General features: G+C 47.6%; 8 protein-coding genes across 8 annotated transcripts; 3 read left to right on the top strand and 5 right to left on the bottom strand.

The window, feature by feature from the left end:
• Nucleotides 1-1,921: 1,921 nt before the first annotated feature.
• BT62DRAFT_1006341 (uncharacterized protein) lies at nt 1,922-2,593 on the bottom strand (the record flags this gene model as incomplete). Its single annotated transcript, XM_043177240.1, has 3 exons — nt 1,922-2,332; nt 2,373-2,468; nt 2,519-2,593. The coding sequence occupies 3 exons, from the start codon at nt 2,591-2,593 to the stop codon at nt 1,922-1,924; spliced, it is 582 nt and encodes a 193-aa protein (XP_043039631.1).
• Nucleotides 2,594-3,629: 1,036 nt separating this feature from the next.
• BT62DRAFT_950145 (actin) lies at nt 3,630-5,384 on the top strand (the record flags this gene model as incomplete). Its single annotated transcript, XM_043188137.1, has 9 exons — nt 3,630-3,653; nt 3,704-3,744; nt 3,851-3,880; nt 3,930-3,998; nt 4,052-4,648; nt 4,701-4,772; nt 4,826-4,970; nt 5,023-5,161; nt 5,218-5,384. 9 exons carry the CDS (start codon nt 3,630-3,632, stop codon nt 5,226-5,228), a joined length of 1,128 nt encoding a protein of 375 aa, XP_043039630.1. The 3' UTR covers nt 5,229-5,384.
• Nucleotides 5,385-6,405: 1,021 nt separating this feature from the next.
• BT62DRAFT_1076518 (uncharacterized protein) lies at nt 6,406-9,452 on the top strand. Its single transcript, XM_043179227.1, has 4 exons — nt 6,406-7,375; nt 7,429-7,589; nt 7,647-8,538; nt 8,604-9,452. The coding sequence occupies exons 1-4, from the start codon at nt 6,472-6,474 to the stop codon at nt 9,350-9,352; spliced, it is 2,706 nt and encodes a 901-aa protein (XP_043039629.1). The 5' UTR covers nt 6,406-6,471; the 3' UTR covers nt 9,353-9,452.
• A 544-nt stretch (nt 9,453-9,996) lies between these two features.
• On the bottom strand, nt 9,997-11,987 carry BT62DRAFT_932490 (cytochrome P450). Its single transcript, XM_043186363.1, has 10 exons — nt 11,851-11,987; nt 11,749-11,800; nt 11,611-11,691; nt 11,202-11,559; nt 11,134-11,147; nt 10,915-11,082; nt 10,730-10,859; nt 10,492-10,681; nt 10,289-10,440; nt 9,997-10,236 (listed from the first exon to the last, which is right to left on the bottom strand). Exons 2-10 carry the CDS (start codon nt 11,769-11,771, stop codon nt 10,222-10,224), a joined length of 1,131 nt encoding a protein of 376 aa, XP_043039628.1. The 5' UTR covers nt 11,772-11,800; nt 11,851-11,987; the 3' UTR covers nt 9,997-10,221.
• Nucleotides 11,658-12,431, bottom strand: BT62DRAFT_932489 (uncharacterized protein). Its single transcript, XM_043186362.1, has 5 exons — nt 12,316-12,431; nt 12,125-12,262; nt 12,015-12,072; nt 11,749-11,962; nt 11,658-11,691 (listed from the first exon to the last, which is right to left on the bottom strand). The coding sequence occupies exons 1-4, from the start codon at nt 12,421-12,423 to the stop codon at nt 11,847-11,849; spliced, it is 420 nt and encodes a 139-aa protein (XP_043039627.1). The 5' UTR covers nt 12,424-12,431; the 3' UTR covers nt 11,658-11,691; nt 11,749-11,846.
• Nucleotides 12,432-13,772: 1,341 nt separating this feature from the next.
• BT62DRAFT_987231 (glycoside hydrolase family 79 protein) lies at nt 13,773-16,302 on the top strand. Its single transcript, XM_043190052.1, has 9 exons — nt 13,773-14,503; nt 14,559-14,667; nt 14,721-14,931; nt 14,991-15,164; nt 15,216-15,393; nt 15,452-15,516; nt 15,565-15,625; nt 15,677-16,017; nt 16,067-16,302. Exons 1-9 carry the CDS (start codon nt 14,201-14,203, stop codon nt 16,221-16,223), a joined length of 1,599 nt encoding a protein of 532 aa, XP_043039626.1. The 5' UTR covers nt 13,773-14,200; the 3' UTR covers nt 16,224-16,302.
• A 224-nt stretch (nt 16,303-16,526) lies between these two features.
• Nucleotides 16,527-17,421, bottom strand: BT62DRAFT_932488 (uncharacterized protein). Its single transcript, XM_043186361.1, has 4 exons — nt 17,144-17,421; nt 16,917-17,095; nt 16,776-16,855; nt 16,527-16,720 (listed from the first exon to the last, which is right to left on the bottom strand). The coding sequence occupies exons 1-4, from the start codon at nt 17,395-17,397 to the stop codon at nt 16,547-16,549; spliced, it is 687 nt and encodes a 228-aa protein (XP_043039625.1). The 5' UTR covers nt 17,398-17,421; the 3' UTR covers nt 16,527-16,546.
• Nucleotides 17,422-18,786: 1,365 nt separating this feature from the next.
• BT62DRAFT_1076512 (uncharacterized protein) lies at nt 18,787-20,084 on the bottom strand (the record flags this gene model as incomplete). Its single annotated transcript, XM_043179226.1, has 5 exons — nt 18,787-18,858; nt 18,908-19,127; nt 19,187-19,269; nt 19,310-19,463; nt 19,869-20,084. The coding sequence occupies 4 exons, from the start codon at nt 20,082-20,084 to the stop codon at nt 19,083-19,085; spliced, it is 498 nt and encodes a 165-aa protein (XP_043039624.1). The 3' UTR covers nt 18,787-18,858; nt 18,908-19,082.
• Between the last annotated feature and the right edge of the window lie 241 nt (nt 20,085-20,325).

The raw sequence follows: 20,325 nt of genomic DNA, 5'->3' as shown, positions 1-20,325 counted from the left end.
AGGAGTTGGGCCAGGAGCACGATCCAGGGGAGTTTTGTCCGCGAGCGCACTTGTTGAAAACGTCGGGCGGAGTTCTTCAGGCATGACTTTTTTTTTTGAACGAGCAGGAGCGGGAGGGATTCCACTTTTGCGCCGAAGGCTCGGAATGGAAACGGAATCAGTTTCGATCCTAAGCCGGTCTAGTTGGCCAGAAGGAGATTGTCCAAGGGGATAACAAAAATATTCCAACGGATGGACCGCCTCTATTTCCCCGTAAGAGGGCATATGCATTGAAGTCTTGGGGACGTCGTCGTTGTGATAGTCAGTGAAAATAAATTAAAGCCCGACATTGGAAATATAAGGTCTATTGTCATACCGAGAGCTCGAGCAGTTTGGCGGGGAACCACGAATGAGGAAGAAACCACTTGGACATACGTAACTTCTACTGTACCTCAGGACGTTTGTCTCGATTTATGGCCCTCACCTTTACTTACTTTAGACAGGGCCACCCCTCAAGCTTGTCAATTTGAATATTCCCCGTTTCGTCCCTAAAGACGTATGAGCGCGTCACCGGCTCCAATACGAAAGGGAATATGGATCGAGAATCGAAGAGCCGCCAAATTCTGCCGTGAACTTGTACGGAGTGACCACAGTCTGAGTCTCGCGGCCGACTAGTAAATTCTGTTCAGATGCCAGAGTGAATCAAGAATTTTCTGATAGCGTAATGTCGCTAGCTTCGGAGCTTACAATGAGGGACCCGGAACCGTTCTGAAAGATTCAGATCAGCTGTCGGATAGGAATGAATGCAAGAGGCTATTTTTTCACCAATGATTCCTTTGAAACGGTTCTCATTCCCACCAGAATCAATAGAAATAGAAGAGAATCTCAGTCCGGCTGGAGAGCGGGCCATCGATACTACTACCGTGACCACAACTCGATTACCAAGGACATCGCTGAATGGATGTCATGAATAAGCTTCACAACTCGTCAGATATATTTTCTTACAGCGTTCATCGACGAATGTGACTCTAAGCCGCTGCCGCAACAAGAGACTGTGGTACCAGGCCCCAATGAGATGTACACGAGCCAGTAACCACTTTGCTAAGAAAAGGCCAGCAGGAACGCTGAAAGCAGAAAAGCGATTATACTCTATTGTGAGGAATCAATCCTGTAGATCACTAAAGGTCAGAATTAGGTACAGAAAAGGGAAGAAAACTGATCGGATATCCTACGAGTTGGACTTGGCTGATAGCATGCACTTAGCATGCATCAACAATATTTTACGACTGATCAAGAGAACAGCAAAATATAGTAAAAATTGCTTGACCACAGGCCAAGGCCTCACGACGCACCAAGTAGACTATGCACTAGTAGTCAGGGCGGACATGCATATAACTAACTACTCACATGTCCTCCAGCCAAAGAAAAGAAGGCAGGCACTAGTACGGCATCAACGACCAACATCCGTCGGCATATACCAGGAGACTCCTAGAGACTGTGTCACCGAAAAAGGACGCAAGAAGCGTAAGTATAGTTCAGTGAAGACATACATTTACCTACAAAACATACCGTACCGCCTGTGTCACCTCGAAGGACCGGGAGGCTTGGGTACGTCAAGCCCTTGGCGCATGGCTGAGAAAGACTGGTCATTCCATGATCCAGCGTAAAGATCTATATGCGAGAACTGGGTCAAGGGCAGCAACCTAGCTGTCAACCAACACTTCAAAAGCATCACCTGTCTGACCATTGGCATCTGGAACTGATAACATCATTATGACCGTGAAGTAGACATGCACATGAAGTGAATGGGGCGTGATGAAAGAACGTGGGTTCATTGAACATGATAGGAATGCACAGATATAATGTGCGCAAAAATCAGGGCAATAAAGATCCCAAAAAGCTACCACAGAAAACCCACAACGCGTTAACGCAGAGATAACGTTTACCCGCCCTGGCTCTTCTTCACCCCAGCTAGAAAGGTGCGACCAGCAGCTATGACTCCATGCGAGTATCCAGTCACAGGTTGGAGCTTCGGGTTGGCAGGCGTGATGTTCGTATGATAAGGCGCGAAGAAAGGGACATCATTATCGTCCAATTTGGTTACACAAGGGACAGGCGGCGAGAGAGAACAGACGCTCGACGGCAAAGGTATTATCTTGGCATTATGTTTCTCAGAATGAAGAACTGGCGGCGGTGAAGGCGGGCTCGCGGTGCGAGAGCAAAAGGAGACAATGCAGAGTGTGAGGGCCTGGGCGAAGACAACAATAACTGCAAACGCGACGGCGACGCGCCAAGCGGAGAGCGATAGCGAATGGTGGGCGACGTTGTCAACGGGGGGCATTTTTGAAAATAGCTTGATGGTGGTGGTTGCGGTTGAAGAGTAGGTCGTTCACTTGGCCAAGGATGGATCGAGAGTCGGAAGTTGCCGTAGCTTGACGGAAACTTCCGTTCCGGCGTACCAATTCCCTTGCAAACTCCCGTCTCTCGCTCTAATGGTAATGAGCTATAGTTTAGCCGCGTTATGTTGGTTCAGCTTCACATCCGCGAGTTTTAATCTGGCCCTGGTCTCGCGTAAATGGACTTGACGATAACTATCGGCAGACAGGATGTCCATTGCCGGTTGTTGCACCTTGTAGATCCATGCGGATTCAATATACTATACTTAATTTCGTGGGCGCTTCATTTCCCATCGAAAACGTGCCGCTGCATTTGAATTGCTCACCCTCTCTTCTTTTTTCCACTGCTTTTACCAGTTACCCAACTTACCACTCATTGATATTATCTGTTCCAAGTCAAAATGTCGTTTAGCACACTTCGTTTACCAAGATATCAACATGGAACTGACCAGGTTTCATACCCATCTTTTTGTCGTGCGAAGCATTCAACCTTGTAATTATATCGCTGAATGATTACTATCTCAGGGCGTGCTTGGTGCAAGTTTTAACATTATTCATCCTATATATGGTGCCTTGATAGTTGTCATTTGTTTCGTTACTAATGTTCTTTCTCGTGTAATACAAACACATTGAGCTATTATATCAAACCACTCGACAAGAAGACTCGTCTATTGACACTACCATGCGCGGCGCCATACCCTGATGCATTGCATCAGATCATTCTCGAAAGACTGGTATCTTCGCCGCGCTGAAAGTTGTCCAACTCTGATATTACCGGGTCCAATACTGAGGGTCTACTATTTCGGAATGATTAATAGTAAAAGTACTTACGGCAACAGGCCCCATGTATGATATCATGCCGCAGTCGCTTTCCTGTGCAACGAGATGATAGAATAAGAGTCCGATGCCGAGGGGGGGGGGAACAGTAAGAGCGAAGAAAAACTAGTTGCTGGAGTAAAAGCTAAGGAAGCAGAGGAAGCGATATCACTGCCAGAGATTGGCAAATAGAAGCAACAGCACAGCCTAGGCGATGTCGTCGCAAGTCAGCGCCAAAAGGAAGCTGCGCGCCACCTGAGACATCCCAAAAAGGAAATATGAGCCTGCCCTAAACCCATCCGATAACGTGCGACAGGGCACTGCTGAATTCTGTCCTTGACCCGTTTTCATCTCATCCACGACCATCAAAAGGTAAAGCCCTTCCACTCTGCCTTTTCCTTATCTCATGATGGGATACAGAATATATACACTAGCATAATGGAGGAAGAAGTCGCAGCGCTTGTATGGTTTATCGTCCTTTGGATGCAGGTCCAAGTTGATCTCCTCCGCAGGTCATTGACAATGGATCCGGAATGTGCAAGGCTGGCTGTGCGTCCCATTTTACGTCTCTTTCGCTCTATTACTGATCTTTTTTGCAGTTGCTGGTACAGATATTCACTTGCTCTCGTCGTTGTTGGTGCTGAAACTCAGTTTTGTACAGGTGACGATGCTCCCCGTGCAGTTTTCCCGTGAGTCCGATTTCTTGCTTAAAATGTGCAGGAAACTCACTAGAACCAGATCTATCGTCGGTCGCCCTCGCCACCAGGGTGTCATGGTCGGAATGGGCCAAAAGGACTCCTATGTCGGGTCTGTGCTCAACTTTTTTTTTCGCATCTACGCTGCTTACCTTAGCGATACAGTGACGAAGCACAATCTAAGCGAGGTATACTTACTTTGAAATATCCCATCGAACACGGTATCGTCACGAACTGGGATGATATGGAAAAGATCTGGCATCACACCTTTTACAACGAGCTGCGTGTCGCCCCTGAGGAGCACCCAGTTCTATTGACAGAGGCGCCTCTTAACCCCAAAGCTAACAGGGAGAAGATGACCCAGATCATGTTCGAGACCTTCAATGCCCCTGCCTTCTACGTTGCTATCCAGGCCGTCTTGTCTCTATACGCCTCTGGTCGTACTACCGGTATCGTCTTGGATTCCGGTGATGGTGTCACACACACTGTACCCATTTACGAAGGTTTTGCCATTCCTCATGCTATCCTCCGTCTTGACCTTGCTGGTCGTGATTTGACGGAGTACTTGATCAAGAACTTGATGGAGCGTGGATACCCCTTCACCACCACGGCTGAACGGGAAATTGTCCGGGACATCAAGGAGAAGCTGTGTTATGTCGCTCTTGACTTTGAGCAGGAGCTGCAGACGGCTGCACAGAGCAGTGCCCTGGAGAAATCTTACGAACTGCCCGATGGACAGGTCATCACCATCGGTAACGAACGGTGGGTTCATCTCGCACTGTCACGGTATACGCGTAACTGATATTTTTGGTAGATTCCGTGCTCCAGAGGCCTTGTTCCAACCAGCGTTCTTGGGATTGGAAGCCGCTGGTATTCATGAGACAACGTATGTAGTTACTTCCTCTTCCTAATGCTGTTGTCGCCCATTGACAAATGCAGATACAACTCCATCTTCAAGTGTGACCTTGATATTCGTCGTGACCTTTATGGAAACGTCGTCCTCTCCGGTGGTACAACGATGTTCCCTGGTATTGCTGACCGCATGCAGAAGGAGTTGACGTCTCTCTCTCCTTCCAGCATGAAGGTTAGTGACAATGTTGGTGCATAGTCAATTGCTGATTTGATGTCTTGTTCAGGTCAAGATCGTCGCTCCTCCTGAACGTAAATACTCCGTCTGGATTGGTGGATCTATTCTTGCTTCGCTCTCTACGTTCCAGAACTTGTGGTGCTCAAAGCAGGAGTATGACGAGAGTGGCCCTGGTATCGTTCACCGCAGTAAGTTGCCTCTGCTTCTCTATGATGGACCATGTCCTGATCCCCCTTTTTTTCAGAATGCTTCTAAGCAACGAGCGTGTTGGAATAGGATAGAAGTTAATGTCGGAAGTGGATTTCTGTTTCTGCTACCTGTCTCGCATATACAATACATCGATTACGCTTAGGTCTTCATTGTCACTCTGTACTACTTTGGTGATGAGGATATGGATTTCTTCTCTTTCTCATATTGTTTGCGCGTCTGGTAACGACTCCTCATATGTCACGATGTTTTGCGAAGGAGCTTTTGGGACGAGTGATGTAGGATCTAAAGATTAGAATTAGATAAATAACTGCGCATGCGCAGGCGTTCCCTGCAAATCAATTGCCAAGACTCAAAATGATCGTGGCTACGTTCTTCTCGAGACAATGCTATCCTTACAATATTCTTAGGTTATCCGAAATTTTTTTCGGATGGTAGGGCTGCTCACTGGCAGCCTGGAGTGGTGGACCTCCCCAAGCACGATTTAAGATCCCGAGACTTGGAGATCGTGGACGATTATTCAAAGGTGAGGTTCAAGAAGTGTATCAGCATGCGAAGAATTATGTTTGCTGTATCGCAATATGTATCAGCTCTTCGCTCAAGGCAGGTCATTTATCTGGTAGCTCTTTAATGGCATCATTGCAGTGTCATTTCAATCGGGATTTTGGTTAACAAGTTACCATTTACCACCACTGTTACCACCGCAAATTACTATCCGTGTATCATTCCTCATATTATATACTACTTAGGTATTGTCTGCAGCCGACAATAAAGACATAAAATGAAGGCATAGCCAAAAAAGATCTGCGTCGCGAAGGCAACTGCTATCGATGTGGTTCACCGTGCAGTGTGTCGACGCTACATCGATTATCCACCATGACCAATATTTCCTCGACAGCCGAGCGAGCCGAGTAGACGTGAGGCGAGATGTCGCATATAAACTTGAAGCAAATTGCCATACTAGGTGGCAAACCCGCAGAACAAGAAACGCTGCCCTGGGCGGCGGTGACACGAAGTGAATTCTTGAATCAAATTATGACAAGTACAGAAAAAAACGGGAGGGGAACTTACAAGGAGTGCCCTCAGCACTCAGTAATTATCGAGGGGTGCATTGTCTAGACTGGAGCAATAGTAAGAGCAAGTTGCAAGGAATGCTGGCGTTGAATGCCAAATGGGGACTCGTGAGTTAGAAACAATGCCGCCGATCACGTGGATGAGCGCAGGTTGAAATCCCGCCACTCAGTCAGTGTTGCCATTGTTCTCCGGCTCCGTTTTCCATATATTAACTGCCATGGCTGTCGTAATATTTATCGGAGCCCCCCCACCATCCTACGCGAGAAAGACTACGCGTTTGCTGGCCTCCAAACGCGCGGCGCGACGTCGAATGGAGGCGCTACAATATCGCGACAATCGCTCGTCATCACTGGAGCCGGTGCCCACCACTCCTCCCAACAACGGCAGCATCACCTCTGACGACAACGATGTGCTTCCTGTAGCTGGATCCTCACAGCAGCGGAAGGCAAAGGCGAGGCCCAGACCCCAACTGCAGAATACGCCGTACGGCCATGGAACGGCCAGCCACTCTGTAATAGAGTTGCAGACGGTGGATGGCCATGACCATAACGTTACTGAAATGGATGCCTACCTCAGAGAGGACCTTCGCCGTCGCATCTTTATCGAGTTCGAGACCTTTCTCGTCAAAATTCTACATCTTCCCGATGACTGGCGTGTCTCTTTCAAGTCCGTCATCGATGCTGTCCAGGATGACCCAGATTTCAAAGGTTTACTTTGGGGTTACCTAAATCTATGCAATAAGGTCGGAACAGGTTACGAGAAGGAGAGGCGCCTGTATTGTCCTCACGCAGACCTATGCAATCGTGTCATTGACGTGGCTCAGATGCAATCCGGCACTGAGGTTTCGAATGACGATAACATAGAGTTTTTCCGTATGGACCCTTATTCTGTGCGGGGGTCAAATGACGCGGTTCGCCCCGACATCGTGGGCATGCTACGTACCATATTTAAGCTGCCCGACTGCCAGGAGGCTCGAGATCGTATCAAAAAGTTTGGCCGAGACAAAAGATGTCCGTCGCGGTTTGTGCCTGGGTGGCCTCATGTCATTGAGGTGAAAGAGATGAAAGCCACAGATGATACGATCGACGAGGGTGTTGGTGCGATCAGACTATTGACCAAAGGTAATACATTTTTTCGTTGAGTTTCTGTCTTGTGTCCTGATTGTTTATGTCAGATGGCAAGGATCCTATGACGACGAGACCGAAGAAAAATCGCAAGGATAAAAAGGACGAACCGAAACCTGCTGAATCTTCTGGTGCATCCTCTACACAAGAAGGGGAGGCCTCTCAGGGAGGTTCAAAGGGTCGAAAACGCAAAGCGGACACCGAAAACGAGGTGTGTGCATCCTTTCCCAATCTTTCACGCTCACTGCTCACTAATGTCATATATTAGCGATCTTCGTCAAAATTCGCCCGAACATCTAAAACAGTGTCGTCCAGGGCCCAGAGGGCCTTTGATGATGACAGCTTCCCTTCGGGAACTGATCGGGCAGAAAAGGCCCGCATCCAGTGTGCACGCTATGCCCTGCAGATACTTTCGAACGCCGGGCTGAGATCCCATGCTCTCGTGACTCTCATTGACTGCGACCGCGTCCAGCTCTCTTACTACGATCGATCTGCAATCATTGTTTCTCAAGCCATCGATCTCGGGGAGAAAGATGATGAGATGCTTTTCATCGCGATGCTGATAGGATGTCACCGTCTTACGCTCAAACAGCGTGGTATCTTGCATCATATCATCGAAGACCCGTACATTACTAACTTCAATCGGTTCAATACCGTTTCGAACGATCCGAAGAAGCTGTTCTCCGGGCTCTTGACGACTCTTCAGAGAAATGGCAAGACCATCGAGGTTAACCTGGGCAGAACGATCTATCGGCAGCGAGGCCTGATTGGACGCGATTCGTGTGTTGTTGCTGCGACATGCAATGAATGGCCTGGAATGAAATTGGTTGTGAAGATCAGTTGGCCGAGCACCTCACGGAAGTCGGAAAAGGCTTTGGTTGACAAGGCGAAGGCGGAAGCCGACAAGAAAGCTGGTGATGGCAAGAGGCACTGGGTTCTGGATCACCTCCCGAATATCCTTCATGAGCAAGACTTCCCGTTTGACGACGATTCGGCGCAGAAGATGATCGCGGAGGTGTTGCATGATGGCGAGTTCATCGGTGGAGAGGGCACATACGAAGATCGTGTTCTCCGTATTTCTGTTATGGAAGAGCTGTTCCCGATTAAGAGTCTTCGAGAGGCCAAGGACTATGCCCAGGTGTTTGTTGACATACTTCAGTGTACGTTTTCCTTGTATCTTTTCTCCGATTCCCCTTTCTGACGTGATGACGTTGACTCGTTGCAGGTCACAAGTGGCTTTATGATCACCCTCGCATCCTTCATCGAGACATCAGTATGGCGAATATTATGTATCGAAGAGATAGCAAAGGGAATATCTGCGGAGTCCTCAATGACTTTGATCTCTCGTCGTTACTTCCTATCAAAGAAGCCACATCCCTTCATCGCACGGGTACGCCGCCTTACATGGCATTTGATCTTCTTCAAGAACGAAATGATGGCCCACATCTTTACCGCCATGATTTGGAGGCGCTATTCTATGTCATGTTGATGATATGCTGTCGCCATTCTATCATTGAAAAGCCCCAGCCCGGTGGCATGTCTCAACTGAAGGAAATATCCGAACCTTTCTCCCGGTGGTTTGCCCGTGGGGTCTCTTGGGAAGACTTGGCCAAATTCAAAACATCTTTTTTCACTGATGCCGACACCCTTCCTGTCTCTCCGTGCTTCGACAACTTTCGTCCTTGGCTCGATGCCATTCGCAATGCCTTTTCAATAGGGATCAATGCCCGCCGGAGTTGGAAGAAGCCACTTGTGAATGTGTCATGGGTGACTGTCTCAGAAGAATTCACTTTTGGTGTTTCTGTATCCCCCCAGCTGAAACCACTGCAGGAGCCAGTCCAAGCACCGTTTGATGATATGACCCTTGGTGGATTTATTACATACCAGACATTCTTGATATTCATGCACGTATTTAACGGGAAAAAGCTCATTTTGAAGAACAAAGATATACCCCCAGCAGTCATGCCCTCATAGATAGGCTACATGATATTGTTATTACCCTTGTAACACACTGATGATAGACTATTGACACTACAGACTTCTACTCAGTGAATAATAGTGATAGTGATTTATCTGGTATGAGTGTGAGACATAGGCAGTATTGTTGGTGGTGTGGTGGCGAAAGTTGCTGCGGAGTTTGACTTATAGCGGCCCTCCTACTTGACTGATACGGATATGAGATAGTTCGCTACTAGAACCGTTGCAAGGCAGAACCAGCCATCGCAGAACTTCGAGTCCCATGCACATCCTCTTTGCGGACTGTCTGGCAACACGTCTACATCTGCTCCCGATGCCCTCAACTCTATAGGGATTGCTGCACGCAAACTCTCCACAACTTGATGACAGTTGACCAATGTACCATGCGGGACCGATGATCATCGAGTTTCAGAGGGAGTAGTTCGAGTCTAGTGGTACGGACGGCAAAACTTTCAGCCTGGTACTAGTTATGTTCTACAAGGTTCAGCAAAATCCCAACAGGATTTGATGTAACGATTATAAGACACTCAGTCATCTAGGGTTTCTAGATCGAATGACTCTACCTCTGTATCTTCATCTACGATGGACATTTGCAAAGCAACGAAGCCGCGCGCCAATATCATTCCGGATGGAGGTGAGGTCGAAATCGTTCAAAACACCGCGTAAATGATCCGGCGCCAAATTATGTTTCCTTGACTGATATTGTGATGAAGAAGCTAGAACGATCTGAGATACATTACAAAACATCGACTGTCCACAGAATATTTCCAGTATTCTCTGGTGCATTTTTTAAAGAGTCAAAAGAAATCTATACACCCTCGTTACTGTTTCCGTCACGTCGACCCAGTTGGCTGGACAGCAATGAGTCAAGTTGACAGAGGCTGATCCAATGAATTGAGTGCACATCAAAGAAAAGTAAGCACTCGGACGTACCGCCAACAGCTTTACATGGATCGGCATCTGAGCATCTCCATCTACAAACGACTGAAGGTTTCCAATGAAAAAGCTCTGGACATGATGCGGAGTGCTCGTCAGCTCAAAATGGCGGATCACAAGGCAAATCATGATCTTGAATTCCAAGAGGGCTATTATGGTAATATTAGAAGCTACTTGCGGGGCTAGACGAAAAGGGTCACCGAGGCGCCATCCAATACAACTACGCGGGCCGTCCAAGAAGGATGCGACATTTCCGTATGGCCCAGATGGTAATTGAGCCGCCGAAGGTACTCCATGAGGAAGAAACCATCGCTCTGGCTTGAACTCGGCGGCATCCTCACCCCACACATTAGGGTCCGTATTCTGAACCACGCTGGGTATCTGGAAAACCTGCTGATCGCTCAAGCGCAGTAATCAAATAGAAGAGAAGGAACGGACCTGTCCAGCTCTGATAGCAATAGAAGACACGATTTCCCCATTGGAGAGTGTTAATGGCTGGCTCAGAGGGAGAACATCGTCTTCCAGAGCAATGCGATCGGTCCTTGGCCCAGCCGGATGAAGACGCAATCTAATCACGCGTCGTGAGTACACGATCCAGGAAAACTCTGATGGATTACAAGTACCCTTCGCGGCATACAACATCAAGGTAGGGCAGGCTTTGAATGTGGTCATAGCTAAAGTCGCTCAAGTCATGAATTTCTTGTCGTAGTCTCTTTTGGACCTCGGGGTCGCGAGCGAGATGGTACAGAGTGAAGCTGACAGTGCAAGAGGTTGTTTCGTGTCCCACCATTCTATAAAAAAGGGCAAGTGAGTAGAGGAGAGAAGATATGAACAAGACTTGCATCAGTGTTGCTATCTAATGTTTCTCAATAACAAGTACGAACAAGTATGCGGAAAGCATAGAACGTACATTTTCCAATAATGCTCTATGCGACAGACGATCACCATGTTTCGAATGCTTCTGGTCCCTGACCAAAATCGAGAGAATATCTTTGCCGTCGCCATTTTCCAAATGCGCCTGGTTCTCCCGGAGAAACTCTCCGGCGAGCCTGATAGCCGCTCGCTTTGCAACACCGTCCGTCCGGAAAGCCGGAATCGGAAGCTTGCTGAACCACGGGAAAGTAGACATCATGATGGGCATCAGGAATCCAGGCGTGGTCCTCCCGAACAAAACATCCTTATGCCATGACTCGGCTATTTCTATTGCTTCCTGGGATTCGCCACTACGAAAGTCATGCCCAAACGCTACGCGACCTATAATATCCAGTCTATGACAAGTTGACAGAGGGTTCACAATCGATAAATGGAGAGCTACTGACGTGCATGCCGACAGGAAGGGAGTGATATTGATTAGTCTCGCCCCCTCGCGATGTAACATGTTTTGCGACTCGTTGTACGAGCTGTCGCAATAGATTAGATTGTCGGTCCTGGAAAGATCTGGTATACAAACGATTTACCCTCTGGGTGCATTCGACAACATCATCAGACATTCCTTTCACAGCGCCGAGACTGAAAATATGTATGAAATCTGCCAAGGTAGCAACAGACTCTGGGCTCACGTGAAGGCTGGCGCGAGAAGTCTGCGTTGACGTCTATGCTCGTCACCCGAAACATATACTATACCTTTTCCAAGTTGGCTTTCCACTATAGGTAAGAACTCGGGCGCCTTGGCTGTCATGATAAGGATGTGTGAGCAGGAGGACGAGTATCAGAGGCCACGAACGATATCGGTAAGTATTTGCATGAATATGATGCACAGCAAAATTATCTGTGGCAATAATCTACAGGGTCGTTGAGTTAATTGAAGAGTTGTGAGTGGCGAAAGAACCTTACAATGTCACGTTTGAAGAAGGACGCCTTGATTCTATACACAGGTCCGAGAGCCATAGCCCATTTAGAATACATTTTCCCAATTTCGTTTTGCCATTCGATGAATTCGTGACCCCAGAGCCAGTGTGCATCAGACCAGGGCTGGATACCGTTAAAGGATTCAAGAAAGAAGTTGATACGGTTAACCCGCTCACCGCGCATCGTATTTTTCTAGCAGGATCCTTTCTGGCTTGGATAAACCGAACAAGCAGCACAAATAGCAGAGTTAAAGAAACGGGGAGGACGACTCCAACCGACAGCATTGCTGGTTATCAAGTGGGAGTCTGTAAATGCCGTTGAAGAGATGCGCCGATAGCAGATGATAAGGAAAAGAGTACGTACTTATACCATTCATATCTTAGTAAGCATTGTCATAACTGTTCACGCGCTCAGTGTTCAAGGCCCCGTGGAGGAAACGGCAACAATTCTCTGCCTAAGCTTCTTTAATTGATGGAGTCCGATTACTCGTTCAATGCGAATTATATCATGGAGGAATTACCGTAACTATTAGGGGAAAATCAGCTAATTGTGAGGTTCAGAAGGACGTTGCACCGGTACCCAAAGGAAATATTGCGCCCATTAATCCGGACTCACACGCGAAAAACTACAACGAAAGTTTAAACAGCAGGTGGGAGAAAATGGCCTTGTTCCTGGTAAGTGTCAAGTCACAGTCTGCTCTCTACGTTGAGTCGGAAGGATCGAGGAGCATTATCGTGGTTAATGAAGGAACTGAACAGAGACTCGGAAAAACAATCATACTGCCACAAGATAACAAGCAGGCAGGGAGTTAACAGAGGTATGGCCGTTAAAGTAGAGTAGTAGCGAAGGCGTTATAGGCTCGTTGGCTCGACCCTGTCAAAATGAAGATGGAATTCGCCTGCCGGCGTTTCATAAATACTTTGAATTGTACGACGAGCTCGACAGGGCCTAGTATGTACCGCAGTCGGGGCGAGAAAGCAGTGTGCCATTCAGAATTTAAAGCGAGGCAGCATCAGTCCCATTCCAAAAGTTGAGCTAGGTGGCTGTCAAAGTCTGAGGCTTGACCTCTTTGAAAACTTTCTGCCTCGGGACAATCGGACCGTACCGGAAGTTCCCTCGCATCAGCCGCTGCCGAATCTCACTCGAGTCTTGTGACTCGCGATATAAATCAACAGTACTAGACATATCTAACTTTAAGGATTACAAGAATTGCAAAATGTTGTATATGACGTGGGTTAGGCGTGGGTTTGTGTCTGAAAGACCTTGGCATGTTTTTTTTTTCGTCCACTCTCAGTATTTCTTATGTCTTCACAGATAGTCTAAGCTTTTACAACTCATATGTCCACTTTTTCGATGCTAAGCCCTTTAAATCAAAAGACAGCACTCGTTTCTCATTCCCCTTCCTTCAGCTGCCGTAGCCTTTGTTGTTTCTTTCGGTTCCGCGCCAACCCGGCTAAGCCCGAGTCGAACCTGAGACTGAGCGGGCAAGGACAATCGTCAGTGGGCCTAATCCACTGACAGGATCTGCGACGTTTGCACGACCATACTGCCGCAAATCGAAAAAATGATACGCGATGACTGTACGACGCGTCGTAGGATGATACTAACGAGACTTCTAAGACCGAGTACGCAGGAACAACCGTGCATTCGGTGCAATCACTGGCTCCTTTCTGGGCCCGTGGACGGAAATTCGACGACGTCATGTTGGGCTATATCACGCTGACACGATGACTCGGCTGAATTCCTAGTACTTCCGCATATCTATTGTTGGAGCCCTTTGATGTGATGCGGTCTCGTGTTCAAGAATCACTGGTTCTATGCCCACCCTAGCTAGGTCCATCGTTTGTCTCGGACTCGCTTTGATGTATGCGAGTCCGAGATATTGCTTGATAACTTCTTGCCACCGTGCGCACCTCAATTGCCTCCTCCACTTAAGGCTATGATTCTCTCAATTCTGCCGGTTCTACGACAAATTTCTCGGAATTAATTGTCTCGAACGGGCTTTGTATTCTTGCGTATATATATATCCTGTACCTCAGAACGCAGTGCTACTGCTAGGACATGCCTTACTTTGCTCATCGACGGTTGTTTCTCTGCCTTTCCTCTCTATTGGTCTCCACAGCGTCGGCAGTCGTAGAGGTGTCCTTGTCTCTCTCTGTGCCGTCAAACGCTCCGGAACTCTCTCCTAGTCTCCTGTCATTTTCTATCGAAGGGGATAGATGGACGGACTGGACTGGCACGACTTCAAAGAATCAGTTTCTTTACAATGCCTTGGATAATCTGAAAACTCTTACCGGGGTACCGCCTAGCATCAGAATTGGAGGTGACAGCGAGGATCATACTAATTTCAATCCGAACGTGGAGGTGAAAATGTCGTTAGACGAGTTGCGAATTTATACTTACAGCTTAGGATTCGCAGTTTTCAGAAGCGATATTTCCTGACTTCTCTACGACGGTTCCATATCCTGAAGCCACGAATGTTACCGTCGGCGACGGTTACTATGAAACGGCCCGCTTTCTTCCGTCTGGTACGACTTCATATACATATGCCAGATATCGTTGATCACATATTTTATACTAGGAATGCGTATAACATGGGGTGTCAATTTTGGTCAGGACAACCTTACTGCGGCATTTCTCACGGCACGTTCGATGGCGAAGGCGTTTTCATCTCCTGCTATGAAAGACGCCGGAGTGACTCTTGATTTTGTGGAGATTGGTAATGAAGCCGACTGGTATATTAACAACGGTGCACGTCCGTCCAACTGGACTTCTGTTGATTATACACAAGAGTAAGCGTCTCGCATGGTTCACACGGTTCTTTTTATGCTAACGATTGCACGCTATATAGGTGGACTGAGTTCGCCAGTAATATCTCCGAGACCGTAGGAATGTCTTCGACATCCCATACAAAATTCTTCGTTGGAAGTTTTATTACTTCGTCCAACTCAACCACCGGGTTTTCACCTCAGGCCATCTATGCCGAAGGGATACTCGACTCTGAACCGGGTGCCTTCATTACAACGTAAGATTTTATTCTCTTGAAACCACTAGACAGGCTACACATAATACCAAGTTTTTCGCAGCATCAATATTCAGGTGTCTTCAGCGAAGGTGATGAGGATCTTCTACAGGAACTGATGACGAAGGAAAACATTCGTGGCAATCTTTCGGTCCACAGCACAGACATTGCAGTTACGCACAGCCGAGGCCTGGATTATGTCCTTGGAGAAGCCAATAGCTTTGCCAATCATGTATGTTTGAACTCTTCTATCTCCACCGGTCTGCTTTTGATCTTACGCGGTATCGAAGGGTGTATCGAACGTTAGCAACACTGCTGGAGCTGCACTATGGGCGTTGGATTATACCTTATTCGCGTAAGTGCCGTCACGAGCCACTGGAGTCGTTAATCAATTTGTCGGTAGGTCACAGCTGGGAATATCTCACGTCTTTTTCCACGAAGGCGTAGGATACAAATACAACTTCGTATTAATGATTCTTTTCGCTGGTTGACAGTGACTTACATGTCCCTATCAGATCCAACCTGTTGAATTGACTAGATCCATCCTCGACGGATCTGCGCTCCCAGAACCTGTAGCTCCTCATGTTCAGCCTCCATACTACGCCGCAATCATAATCGGAGAGGCCATAGGTAACTCTAACCAGACTCAGGCAGTGGAGTTGTCAATCGACAATTCTCGTATCTCTGGTTACGCCTTTTATGAACACGATGTTCTCGTCCGTGCCGTTGTCATCAATTCTCAAGCATATATGAAAGCAGAAACCACTTCCCGCTCTAGTACTCATCTTGACCTCGGTTTTTTGGGGGAGAGCGAATCGCGCCCGACGACTGTGCAGGTCAAAAGACTAGCCATTGGGTGCGTTAATAGATTCATCCCGGAAGTAATTTTTGATCAATGATCTCAGCCATGCCGACGACGATTCTGGGCTAACCTGGGGAGGGCAAACGTATGAGACAAATGATGCACGCGCACAAGGGGAGCTGGAGATTGAAACCATGCAGGTCGCATCCGGATTGGATATCGCCGAAACTGAGGCCGTCCTCCTCTCCTTTATATATTAAAGTTGTTCGGGCTTTAGGTGTTCATAGTCAAGCCAGATTGCCATAGATATTATTGATAAATATTAAGTTTTTTCGCCACGGTAAAGCGCAGTATGCTACCCACACAACTCCCCCCAATGCGCTGATTTTTAGCCTTACGCGCGGGGTTCCCCAACGTCGGCTTCAAAGTTGCTTCAAAGAGGGCTGGTAAGAACGAGACCACACATCTCGGCAGCTATTCTGCCGATTTTATCAATCCTCCTGCGTAGCCATGCTACTAAGAGAGGAAAGCATTCACAAACAGATCAACTTCACCAATTGGAAAAAAAAAAAACTGCCCCGAACTACATGATAAAATGGCAGCGAATTTGTACAGTCATTGGCGACTGCCCCACAGTGGAGATGTGGTCCCAGGAGAGAAACATGGGCTTGGGATGAGTATGACCCTTAGGAGGTTTGATTTTCCCCCAAGGGCGTCCAGGGTTATGTGACGCCTGACGGTCAACTTGAAAGTAGAACTGTATAAGAGTGTTAGTGGGAATCCAATCAGGAGACTTAGGCGAGTGCATTTACATAGCTTGTAACCTCTGTGCTGAAAGTAAGCGCAAGAAGGACAAACCAAACATATTGTGAAGAGTCTACTGTGGTTGTAACTGAAATATAGCTGTATATCAGTCCACAGATTTCGGATACATAGCATTAAAATCGCCTCACCAAGTTCCAGATGCTTTCGGATATAGGGATGATGGTCTCCAAACACATCTGTAATCGTCTGTTGGTGCTCGGACAGCCAATTCTCAAATTGGTCTCCTACAAGTTCCTGAGAAATGGCACGCCCAAGCCCAAGATAGAGTTGTTCTTCTATGTTGCATGCAAAAGGAATACTATATACTCTGCTTCTGTCAGAAAGAGATAGATATTGACAACAAAGAAAGACGAACGATCTTCCCTGAGTCCAAGCTCCAAGCTTGCGGAGGATGTCGGACTTTTTATATTCATAATCCCACGCCGGGGAGGGGGAATATTTTGGGTCCATGACCAATTTTGTCTGGCCGTCCTCGAGGAGGGAAGGGATGCGATTGATTCTGGGTTCCGTCGAAGATGCCGGATTGATCGCATTGAACAATATGACAAATTTCTTGGAGAATGGATCAATATATCCCACAGAGCCCAGAGGAATGTACTGTTCAAACATAGGAATATATGCCTCCGAGCCGTCATAATGTAATCCAGCTAGATACTTAAAATGCCGCCCGTGAAGCAAACATGAGCGCTGGAACTCCCGTTCGCCAAACATGACACGAGACAAGAATTCCGTTCCTACATCTTGCGTTGGATAATCATATGGTCTTCGTCTGAAGGAGGGGATCGGAATATCAAGCTGTACATCTGTAGTCAACGAAGCTAGACACTTCCATTCGATGAGAGGGGTTAAGAGCGGCATCAATATCCACGCTGTGGATCCCATGACGCAGAGCTGGCGGACTCGTCGGACAACGATGGGTTGCGCACATAGACAATGAAATGGCCGTGGGAGAGTGAGAAGCGTCCACAATCGGTAGCGATATACAATGGTTAGCTGGGTGGTCTGCTGAGGAATCCAGAAGCGGGGGATGTGGACCTGTGGATCGTCGAGATAGTCCACGTAAATATGAATGCCATCTTGGGGTGTACTAGGATCATAGAATAGCCTGCGAAGCACCGATTCTATCCCCCTGTTAGCCGTAATGGAGGGCCCGCATCCTGACTTCCGAATGGAATCTGGCATCAACATGTAGTCCACTTTGAATGTTATGGTGCGGCAGAGCAACGGTTTAGGTATTGAAGACATCGACCGGATAGTATACAGATAACCTCCGCCATAGGATAAGGGGATAACCGAATGCGTGGAGTTCACCTCCTTGATGAGAGCAGACCATTGTTTGGATACAAGGGAGCAGATTGAGAAAATTTGGATGTGTCCATCAGTGGAAGATTGAACGGACCAGAGTTCGAAAAGAATACAGGAGATAAGCTCAGATGGAAGCATCATCAATGCCTGAAGAACGGGCGAGACAAAGACGAAACCTTGACGAAACCATCGGCCCGAAGTTTTTCAACGGCCCGGTCATCCGCTTTGTTCACCGATCATCAGACGAACGAGCCAAGGTGAACAGAAGAAAAGTATGCACTCATCTGGGAAAACTGCCTTCTCTGTGCCTTCTACTCCTTCAAAAAGCTCCGCCTTCCATGGCACGAAATCGTCAGCCTCTCGCCCACTATATTCAAAACCGTAAAGCAAATCGCACCAATGGGTTGGGCGATGAGGTACATTACCTCTCTTTGGGCCCTGGCCTCGTTCACACCTCAGGTCTGGTCAAAAAGCTGCCTTCAAGATCTCGTGGTATCCACAGGGGTGTCTTCGATGGGTACATTGGCCATCAAGCTCAAGTACGAGAAGGTTCTCGACAAAGACCGCTGCGCATAGAGTTGTGAATCAACATCGTCATTGCGCGCATGTGGTCTACAAAAAAACCGTATTGGGATCCCACACTTCGATTGACCGAGGTCGTTCTTCAATATTTTAATCGTCGTCTTTCAGGTCACCGATCCGACGAACAAGGTGAGACCTTTACATGCCATAGTCATTGGGTGCGTTATTAGCTTTATCCCGGAGCTGATTTTTGATCAATGATTTGTCACGCCGACGACGATTCCGGGCTAACCTGGGGAGGACAAACGTATGAGGCAAACGATTGTCCCACCGCCGGTAGCAACTCCCCTCCAGGCTGTATGGAAGTGATATGCTACTCGATATGAACTCTTTCCAGTTGTCGCACAAAAACTCAGGTGCTTGAGCAGTGGTGAAGCGGCGAGAGAGGTTGTCTGTAACTATACTGTCTAAGAACGGCGCAAGCATCGCCGATGTACGAACTGAGTGAGGTGCTGAATTACGACGAAGACGCGCGAGTTAAATAAAGCCTGCAAGCATTGAAAGGGCATACCTGGAACTCGTGGCAGAATGCGACGTCGTACGCATAAGGGTCATACATACACTCCCCGTGCGCAACGTCATGAAGCCAAGGACCTACAGTGATCCAAGTGTAACTAGCAGTAAATAGGCGGACATTTTCCGGCATACGCTATCGGCAGGTCGAAGGCGAACATGACATACTTGAGGAGTCCACGGTCACGAAGGTATTGTCTACCCCCAGTGGTAGTAATCCCTCTTGACGGGTGGGCCTCGGTACGATTGGCGAGATCGTTGAGCGATGCGATATCCTGTGCAACAAAGCTCAGATATCATGCAACCGGACTTGATGGAGTAGTATGAGTACCCGGTGAACGATCGAGTTAGCGTGAAGAAATGCCACAGCCTTCAGTATTATACTATTAAGCAGTGATCCAAATAAACTGTTGGATCAATCTTACCTTTAACAAACAAAGTGTAAGTGCAAGATGTCCTCTATGCGATGTAAAGGTAGATTATTTCGGATAGGCGACCGCCAGAAACGAGGGCTGAAAGAACGACCGACCGAGGCATCCTTCATTGTCCTGAGCATAGAATACCATGGACTGGGCTTGGTGTGAGTATACGACATGCATAACATATGCATATCAGACGCAGCCTATTGCAAGCACCCATAAAGGGATCTCTCGCCCAGTCTACTCATGGCTTAGCTTCACTATCGTAACGCGTAGGAATGCTGGACCGGTCCACTGAAGCTTGAGAGTCTGGACGGACATAAGCTCGTGACGGCCCTGAGGCGGGCTTGTAGAGATAATAGCCACGGGCGAGAAGTAACGCGAATGTCCGGTATGATTCCCCAAACTTCGTCTGCTCGTCCAGCGAGAGGGCTCTAAAAGCGAAATACTTTTAGCTGCGTATTTTTTCGTATTCATGGGGTTTCATAGGACGACGTGATCGGCAGAAGATATTGAGCATTACGGTACCTGGAGAAGGCGCAGGAAGCGCGAATTATGTTTGCGCCACCGGATTCGTCCGTCCAGCACTACCGCCTTCGAACGAGCAGGACCAGTTGTAGGAATTCAAAAAGAGGTATTAAATCATGAGCAGATCATACACATTTATATAAGTGTTACAGTAATATTGCCCTTTACATGCCTTCATGCAATGAAAGAC

Source organism: Guyanagaster necrorhizus (genome assembly GCF_019112545.1).
Source record: "Guyanagaster necrorhizus MCA 3950 unplaced genomic scaffold BT62scaffold_13, whole genome shotgun sequence".
In the NCBI taxonomy this organism is placed as follows: Eukaryota; Fungi; Basidiomycota; class Agaricomycetes; order Agaricales; family Physalacriaceae; genus Guyanagaster; species Guyanagaster necrorhizus.
This window is presented reverse-complemented; position numbering and strand designations above follow the sequence as displayed.

What these genes read in the sequence shown, in the direction of transcription:
- BT62DRAFT_1076518 (XM_043179227.1), top strand. Translation starts at nt 6,472, where the DNA reads ATGGCTGTCGTAATATTTATCGGAGCCCCCCCACCATCCTACGCGAGA. An exon ending in GATCAGACTATTGACCAAAG is followed by an intron (nt 7,376 to 7,428) that starts GTAATACATTTT and finishes TGTTTATGTCAG; the next exon opens with ATGGCAAGGATCCTATGACG. An exon ending in AAGCGGACACCGAAAACGAG is followed by an intron (nt 7,590 to 7,646) that starts GTGTGTGCATCC and finishes GTCATATATTAG; the next exon opens with CGATCTTCGTCAAAATTCGC.
- BT62DRAFT_932490 (XM_043186363.1), bottom strand. Translation starts at nt 11,771, where the DNA reads ATGTTGTCGAATGCACCCAGAGG. An exon ending in CCCTTCCTGTCGGCATGCAC is followed by an intron (nt 11,560 to 11,610) that starts GTCAGTAGCTCT and finishes AACTTGTCATAG; the next exon opens with ACTGGATATTATAGGTCGCG. An exon ending in GATGTTGTATGCCGCGAAGG is followed by an intron (nt 10,860 to 10,914) that starts GTACTTGTAATC and finishes ACGCGTGATTAG; the next exon opens with ATTGCGTCTTCATCCGGCTG.
- BT62DRAFT_932489 (XM_043186362.1), bottom strand. Translation starts at nt 12,423, where the DNA reads ATGCTGTCGGTTGGAGTCGTCCTCCCCGTTTCTTTAACTCTGCTATTT. An exon ending in CTAGAAAAATACGATGCGCG is followed by an intron (nt 12,263 to 12,315) that starts GTGAGCGGGTTA and finishes AACGGTATCCAG; the next exon opens with CCCTGGTCTGATGCACACTG. An exon ending in TGCAAATACTTACCGATATC is followed by an intron (nt 11,963 to 12,014) that starts GTTCGTGGCCTC and finishes TTATCATGACAG; the next exon opens with CCAAGGCGCCCGAGTTCTTA.
- BT62DRAFT_987231 (XM_043190052.1), top strand. Translation starts at nt 14,201, where the DNA reads ATGCCTTACTTTGCTCATCGACGGTTGTTTCTCTGCCTTTCCTCTCTA. An exon ending in ATTTCAATCCGAACGTGGAG is followed by an intron (nt 14,504 to 14,558) that starts GTGAAAATGTCG and finishes TAGGATTCGCAG; the next exon opens with TTTTCAGAAGCGATATTTCC. An exon ending in TTGGATTATACCTTATTCGC is followed by an intron (nt 15,517 to 15,564) that starts GTAAGTGCCGTC and finishes ATTTGTCGGTAG; the next exon opens with GTCACAGCTGGGAATATCTC.
- BT62DRAFT_932488 (XM_043186361.1), bottom strand. Translation starts at nt 17,397, where the DNA reads ATGTTTGAACAGTACATTCCTCTGGGCTCTGTGGGATATATTGATCCA. An exon ending in CCGAAAGCATCTGGAACTTG is followed by an intron (nt 16,856 to 16,916) that starts GTGAGGCGATTT and finishes GCTATATTTCAG; the next exon opens with TTACAACCACAGTAGACTCT. An exon ending in GCACAGAGGTTACAAGCTAT is followed by an intron (nt 16,721 to 16,775) that starts GTAAATGCACTC and finishes ACTCTTATACAG; the next exon opens with TTCTACTTTCAAGTTGACCG.